This window comes from Taurulus bubalis, assembly GCF_910589615.1.
Source record: "Taurulus bubalis genome assembly, chromosome: 10".
NCBI lineage: Eukaryota > Metazoa > Chordata > Actinopteri > Perciformes > Cottidae > Taurulus > Taurulus bubalis.
The window spans coordinates 12496436-12504789 of record NC_136598.1 but is presented as its reverse complement, the minus strand read 5'-3'; the positions used below and the strand labels follow the sequence as shown (position 1 = coordinate 12504789).

The following is an 8354-nucleotide window of genomic DNA, read 5'->3' as shown; positions in this document are numbered from 1 at the left end:
TCCTTCCTGCAGGCTCCAGCAGCTACGAGCAGGCAGAAGGTGAAAGGTTGGGCCGAGCGGCTGCAGCTGTTTCTCGTCTCGAGTGTTGTGTGATGTTCGTTCTTGCCTTTTAGAAACTCACCCGGGCACAGAAGACCCCCTGCAACCAATCAAATGAGGGGACCCCCAGTCTAGTCAGCCAATAGGGACAGAGGTCTAGGTATAAATACTTAAGCCCATCATCTGGCAGAGTTGGGCAACACCTACATTCGGTGGACAGGATACCTCTTTCTTTTCTCCTAAGCAGGTAAAAGAAAATCAATGCTTATTCAGGCTTTTTCATAAATCCAAAAGGGAAAGATTATGGGGATTTTTCTATATCAGTATGGACCCCTCACCCTGAGCCCAAATACTAAATCGCTCTAAGAGAGGGAAACATTTTGAACCAAATATCTGTCAGACAGATTCTTCAATTGATGAACACTGGAGCCATGAACATTTTGTTTTGTCTGCACACATTTTTTGTGTGTGAATGGAATGGAAACTACTGAAATCTCATCTGATCGTTCTTCTCTCGGTGCACATTGAGTGAAACTTCTGTCATTGGAAATGGGTAGCACTGGAATGCAGGGAGGTGTCACTGAAATAAGTTGTGACTGCCAGCTGCTGCTGACGCCAGCAGGGCATGCTTGAGGTGCGTCTTGGAATAGTTTAGGGCGCTTGATTTAGTCATGGGAGTTGTGGGGCCATCTGTGAGGCATTCATTGCTTTGACCTTTCAGTGCACAAGTTGTCATTAATCAACTGCACCTCTAGCAACTCTATCTGACGGAGAGAGAGATTGGCTTGTAATAGATCGCAAATGATGCCGAAAAGTTTGTTAACACGTTTATCCTGACTGATTCTGCGGCTCTTTTAATTTAATCTTTTAATTTTGTTTTGTTTTTTGATTAAAGTAAATAAGTAGTTTAATGATATTATTTTTGGTCTTAACATTAAACGGTTTATTGCTTCTGGTACTAAAGTACCTTTTCTGCTACCTGTGTATTGCAGCATTGCTCGACCTATGTTTGCTCGACTGTGTTTGCATTAATCGGAGGCTGAATGGAGTGAGAGAAGAGAGAAGCATTCATCATAATGGGACCTGGGAGGGGTGCAGGACAAGAGGGGGCACAGCAACACTATTAATACTCTTCTGCTGTGAGGGGGGAGACAGGTGGTGAGGCAGGATAGGTGGGAGGAAAGCATGTAAAGAGAGCAGCTGACACAGGAACAGAGAGAGAGAGAGAGAGAGAGAGAGAGAGAGAGAGAGAGAGAGAGAGAGAGAGAGAGAGAGAGGGGAGGACGACAAAGAGAAAGAGACAGGAAAAGTAAGAAAGAAAGACAAGAACACAGAATGAGACGGTGTCTACTCTTAACCAGAAAACTCATTGACAAGGCACTTGAAAAACTTGGAGAATTACCAGATAAGAAATATGGTATTAACCGGATCACTATGTTTATGTCTCAGGTCATCACTGCAAGAAAGAAAAATAATTTTGACAAAAACATCTTGTAGCTTGAAAAACTATTAAAAAAAACTCTTCAGGGCTGCTTCTATAATGTCCTTCTGATTTAACACAATAATTAAAAAAGGTCTTTGACTAGACCGGAGTCTGTAGAACAACTCCAAAGCCTCCTCTCTTATACAAGTGAGTCTTCAAGCATTGCAGACTCTAAAAAATAACACCTCCTCTTGTTCTCATCTATTTCCAGGTGGAGTAAGAATTGCAACCATGGCGAAGAACTGTCATAACGACTACAAAATGAAGTTCTCCGGGGACGAGGAGTTCCCCGATCTGTCCCTGCACAACAACCACATGGCCAAGGTACGAAATCCTACTCTGTTATTGTCTATCCACGGCCACCCACTCAAAACAACATGCACCAGTGGCTTAACTACAGACAGCCCATGCAGTGCACTGGGACCTGTGGTGGAGGAACATAGAGATACAAGCCCCACCAAAAATAACTTGAATCCCCCAATAACTGCAGGTTGCGACCTTTAAAATGGGCCTATGGTAAAATAATATGTTACAAATTATTAACAGGGTGGTATATATTCCCTTTTATTTGTTTGGTAAAATAGCCAGTAGCAATCTATCACACAAGTATGTTTATTCTCCATAAACTGTGAAACTATAAAATGTTCTTTGGTATTTTTGTATATACACATATATACAGATTTGCAAAAATGTTTGCAGGGGTAATAAGTATGCTGATGTTGTCCAATGACAAGTCTCTGTTTGATCATGTGACCAAGCTTACGATCTAATGCAGAAAGTTTAGGAGCAAAAACTGTAAAGACTGACAAGCTGAACACAAACAGAAAGTAGCAAAACTCTTTAAATTTGATTCCTTTTGCTTTTCATATAAACCATTGCTTCATAGTAACTAGTGTGCACTGGGGCACGTCCTAATGCCGTTCACTAGGGCCACACCACTGTACTGCACAGGCATCAATAATGTGCCGCAGGACATTGCTTTTGATTTGTTTTAGGAAGGCATGAGTTTTCTGTGCACTTTCCAAAAAGTTACTGAAAATACAAATGTTTTTATTAGAACCAGAAGGTTTTCTGAGTGCTAAGATACTAAAAGGAACTAATACTACAAATACATTACATGATTGTATAATCTCTGACCTGGCTGTCATCTGTTGTAGGTGCTGAACAAGGAAATCTACAACAAGCTGAGGGGAAAGTCCACCCCCAGTGGCTTCACCGTGGATGACGTCATCCAGACTGGTGTTGACAACCCTGGTAAGGAGCAACTCATCAGCATAGAGATTAACACACACACACACACACACACACACACACACCTGTAAAGATGGGGTTTGAGGAGACATTACTGAACCAAAGCGAGCACTAAATGTAGCCAAATATGAGACATGATTATGTTATTATTATGGATTGCCGCTAAACCCGTCAGAATCAGAATCAGCTTGATTGGCCTTGTATGTTTACACATACATGGAATTTGACACCGGTTTCACGTAGCTCTCATTGTACATATATACATATTATACATGGTTGTACGGGCACAAGAGGACCTATCAGTATCCCTCCCATACATAATCTTCCAATTTGAACAAGCAATGTAACCAACGTCTTCAACCCCCCCTTGTCCCAAAGGTCACCCCTTCATCATGACCGTTGGTTGCGTTGCTGGTGATGAGGAGTCCTATGAGGTCTTCAAGGATCTGCTGGACCCCATCATCTCCGACCGTCATGGCGGGTACAAGCCCACCGACAAGCACAAGACCGACCTGAACTTCGAGAACCTGAAGGTGAGTGATGGAGACCTGCAGGACGGTATTGTTGTAGATCTGCACAGCTTAAAAAGGAAGGGAAGCTTCCACACCAAATGAATGAGCATGCATTTATCAATTGAGTAAACCATATCCACTCCTAAACTTTGATGAAACTCAGTCCAACTCCTCATATGTGAAGCGAAAGCAAGTTTTTAAATAAGACATCAAAAACGACAGCTACAATATAACAATTATGTGTAGTAATGTGGTGTTCTCCTACCTTCTTCCCTCAGGGAGGTGACGATCTGGACCCCAACTACGTGCTGTCCAGCCGCGTTCGTACCGGCCGCAGCATCAAGGGATTCACCCTGCCCCCGCACAACAGCCGCGGAGAGCGCAGAGGCATCGAGAAGCTGTCCATTGAGGGTGAGTGTCCACCTGATGACCGCAATGCCAGTCTATGAGTCTAACAGATGTTTGTAGAAGAAGGATATGCTCGTCAGGGACTGACTCCTTTCCCTCCGTCCCTCTTCCTTGGTTCTTTCATTTCAGCCCTGGCCTCTCTGGAGGGTGAGTTCAAGGGAAAGTACTACCCCCTGAACGGCATGACCGACGCCGAGCAGGATCTGCTGATCAATGATCACTTCCTGTTCGACAAGCCCGTGTCTCCCCTGCTGACCTGCGCTGGAATGGCCCGTGACTGGCCCGACGGCAGAGGCATCTGGTGAGCGACACACATGAAATTAAATATGAAAATGGATACACATATAAGACTATATTGGTATTCCCCCAGTTTAGAAAGCAAACAGATGATCAGATATGTGCCATGATCAGCTGTATATGTGCTCATATAAACACGTCAATACACACTCGACCACCCTCTGAGCTCCCATCTTCCTAAGCCAACCTTCAGAACTTTCACCAGCTGGCTCTGTCTCCAGCAGCCCTAATATGAACATCCTGATTATTCCTGTTTTCAAACATCTGTTAAAGTGTGTCATGAATACCAAAGCACAGTGTGCACAGCTGCAGCATACAGTGCCCCATATGCTGCGTTCACACCAAACGCGGCGCGAACGCAGCATTACAGTGGCTTGACATCCCACAAATTAAATCCACAGCTCAGCCAATTCACACCATGAGGGTGAGCGGCGGCCTGGCTTACATGCTGGGGAGGTTTACCTTCACAACACACGTTGAGAAGCATTTCCACCAAACCGTACTCATGCACCACTGTTCAAACTGTATAAAATAATTGGCGCGCAAACATTTTGCCCTGAACGCAATCAAGTAAAACTGACCTGGATCTTCTTCTTCCAGGCACAACGACAACAAGACCTTCTTGGTCTGGGTGAACGAGGAGGATCATCTGCGTGTGATCTCCATGCAGCTGGGAGGCAACATGAAGGAGGTCTTCAGACGCTTCTGCACTGGCCTGCAGAAGGTAAACCACAAAAACATTGAAATGCACAGTTATGTAGAGACACATTCTGCAATTCTACAATCCAACTGGGTTAAAGCCAGGGGCGTTTCTAGGATTCAATGAAAGGGGGGGCTTAGCCCTTAAGGAACTGGCATATGTGCGTGCGCAGATTTTTTGGGGGGCCCGTTTGGGGCCGCAGATATCCATTGTTTCAGACAGGTCATAGATTGGTTCAATCAGAAAGAGTGTGATTTACTTGTTTTATTTTGAGCAGAAGGGAATACGATTATGATCATCATTTACATCTATTTTGTTGTAGTTTTTACATACCAGTGATATTTTATGCTCATTTGGACACTATCACCGAGATAAAGATTAACTAGTTCAGTGTCAAATATACCATTCAATAAGAAAAAAACATAATTTTTTTTTTTTAAACACATTTCAAGTACATCTTGATTATCGATTGATAAATATTGTATGATGGGCTGAAATGGAAGGCACCCAATGCATTCACTATAATCAAGTCAAACTAGGATGCAATATGTACAGAGAAAAACACTATCGGACTAGATCCAGGAAGCATTAGAGGCAGATAAAAAGAAATACAAAAAAATAGCTAGCTTAGTGTTAACATAGCCCACTACAGTTTTCCCTTTCATTTGCCTCAAGTAAACCTAAATGTAAGCAGGTAACAATCATTAACAACTACAGATAGCCATTCTGTAACTACCTGTACTTACATTCCCCCTGTGCATAATTTACTTGGAGCTAAACTTCTTGGTATAATCCTGCTGTGGTTGATGAGAGACGGTACAAGGTCCTAGTGCCCTGTAGTTAAGTATGATGATAGACTAATGTGTTGTAATTGGAAGGGGGAGAAAACATACAAACCAGAATGCACGCACATATGTAGCATGTTATAAATAAATAACTTGTCCATGTGAGAAACATTAGTTTAATTTAATGACATCACCAAAATAAAATTAAAAATAAATCTTTGTTTTTTTCAAGCCAAATTATTTGGGGGGGCTGAACAACAAACAGGCCTAACGACGCCCGTGGTTAAAGCTATTTCACCTCTTATGTGCTAAATACATTCCAAAGGATACTTTCTCTGTGCTATAATGATGTACCTTTAACATATGAATTCCATGTCTGTAATACAACATGCGGATGTTTATTTTATGTCTTTATTATTAACAGATAGTTCTTATTAGCATTCAGTTACATCCGTCTGGTTATACTCTAACCATCATGCATTAATCATTTCACTTTCCTCATCACTGCTCAGATTGAGGAGATCTTCAAGAAGCACAACCACGGCTTCATGTGGAACGAGCATCTGGGCTACATTCTGACCTGCCCCTCCAACCTGGGAACCGGCCTGCGCGGTGGCGTGCACGTCAAGCTGCCCAAGCTCAGCACACATGCCAAGTTTGAGGAGATCCTCACCAGACTGCGTCTGCAGAAGCGTGGCACAGGTACTAAAAAATAAAGTCTTAAAGCTAGCCAGAAGTTAGCATTTTCAGAGGAGCTTTAAATAGTACACAGCTGGATTGGGCGAGGTAGGGAATTAACGGCAACATGTGCATGTATTAGCAAATATTAGGAAATGTGCTGTTAATACACATACACAGATTAAGATAACACATTATTTATGTTTTCAATGCATGACATTAACTTTAGCTCCTTCATGTCAGCATGAAAAGGCTGCCGTCATTTTGTTTTAGGATTAACACGATTTAAGGTACAGTGTGCTGCATTTTGGGAGATCTAACATATTAAGAAGGATGAGTAGCCGGGGACAAACCAAACTGTGGCTCTTGTTAGGGCCATTCACCATTTCACGTCAACCACGTAGTTCTCCTACACACTGCAACTCTAATGGACTTTATAAAATTTATTATTTGTACTATTTGCTACATTTGTTTAGGTTAGTCAAATTAATAATGTCCCGACTTTTGTTCCGACTTCATGGCTCATTTACTCCATCATATCCAGAGAGAAGTATTCAGGAAAAACTTGAATTGTTTTTCTGCAGTCTCCCTGTGACAATTGGATTAACTATAAAGGGAGGAATTTATGTTGAACATACATTTATTTAATTGAAGAAACAAGGTTCAAGGTTTTTATTTGGCCATTTGTGCCTAGACCAACAGTCCAGACTCATTGGAAGTTTTGGTGCGGGTGGCAATATTCGGCCGACTCCACCATATAGCTTTTATCCTCTGTCACATCAGTCTCAAGGAGAGTGCTTGTGGTAGAAAGAGGACTCCTTGTTCACCCATTCTTTCCCTCCAGGTGGTGTGGACACAGCCTCCGTGGGTGGTGTGTTCGATATCTCCAACGCTGACCGTCTGGGCTCCTCCGAGGTGGCTCAGGTCCAGCTGGTGGTTGACGGTGTCAAGCTGATGGTTGAGATGGAGAAGAAGCTCGAGAAGGGAGAGGCCATCGATGGCATGATCCCCGCCCAGAAGTAAAGTGGACAGACAAGCAATGACTGAATCTGCGTTTGTTTTTTTTACATGATAAAAAATAAACAGGTAGCCTTGTTGTAAAGTTATTTTACTGGTTTCGGCCAACTAGCTACTTTCTACTTACTTCTTTCCGTCAAGAAGACACTCCACTTTTCTCTCTGCTCCTTCCTTTCTTACTCAACTTAACTAGTCTCATCCTTTCCTGCTGTATCTTTGGTTCCAATCACATATCTCCCCAACTTCTCTGTAACATCCTGGGATCAATCCATGCATAATCTGGAACGGCTATGCACTGAAAGAAAATGTTTTTTTTTGGTTGGAAAATATAACTGGACAATTAAATTATGCCCCATGTAACAATCAAACCTCTCATGTTGTCTTTATGGGAAACACACATATATTTTGCAACTACTCATAATAGATTGATAGAGATATGTGCTACTGATACATTTTAATACAGGCACACGTAAACAAAATCACGAGTCTAAAACTCGTGGTCCTCACAAAGATAGATGTACAAGGACACACACACACACACACACACTGAAACTGGCTGGATGCCACGTCAAAGACATAAAAATCCATATCTGAGAAAACTAAATACACAAAATATGAAAGAGGTTGAAAGTCTTTATTTTTGTGTCACACATTATTTCCTAGGAGACATGCAGGATTGCAGGTCGATCATTTCCGTAATTGCAGCCCATAAGTTACGTTTTCTTGATAACAGCGATGGCTTCAAACACACTATACAACAGAACTGTAGCCTTAAAGCGTGGCCCTCACTGTATCTACAGAACAGGTTCAGAGAATGAGGCCCAGTTGTACACACAAAAATAAAATGCAAAAAAATAGCCCTAAATCAAAGCTTCACATTTTCAGACAGTGGTTGGTACCTGCTTGACTTTAGAGTTACAATACAAGTACAACCACCTTTGGAGTCGATATACGATCAATTGGGCACTCTGTGGATTTTTAGTCGAATCTTGGCATCTTCTTCCTTAATGAGCAGCAAAGTATTTCTCGAAAGGTCATTTAATGTCTCGTCTTAAACCGCTGCCTCAGCTCGTCGCAGGCGTTGAGCTGTGCAGTAGCTTAATGAGGCCGGGATCCGATAACAGTCGTACACCTCCTACAGTAATACTGGAATCTGATTGGTCAACAGTCAAACACGTCTCAGC

At 42.4% G+C, this 8354-nt stretch overlaps 1 protein-coding gene across 1 annotated transcript; it reads left to right on the top strand.

The window, feature by feature from the left end:
- Positions 1-222: 222 nt before the first annotated feature.
- ckmb (creatine kinase, muscle b) lies at positions 223-7249 on the top strand. Its single transcript, XM_079224547.1, has 9 exons — positions 223-286; positions 1734-1846; positions 2680-2776; positions 3152-3306; positions 3564-3696; positions 3823-3994; positions 4591-4714; positions 5988-6177; positions 6998-7249. The coding sequence occupies exons 2-9, from the start codon at positions 1754-1756 to the stop codon at positions 7174-7176; spliced, it is 1143 nt and encodes a 380-aa protein (XP_079080673.1). The 5' UTR covers positions 223-286; positions 1734-1753; the 3' UTR covers positions 7177-7249.
- The last annotated feature ends 1105 nt before the right edge of the window (positions 7250-8354 follow it).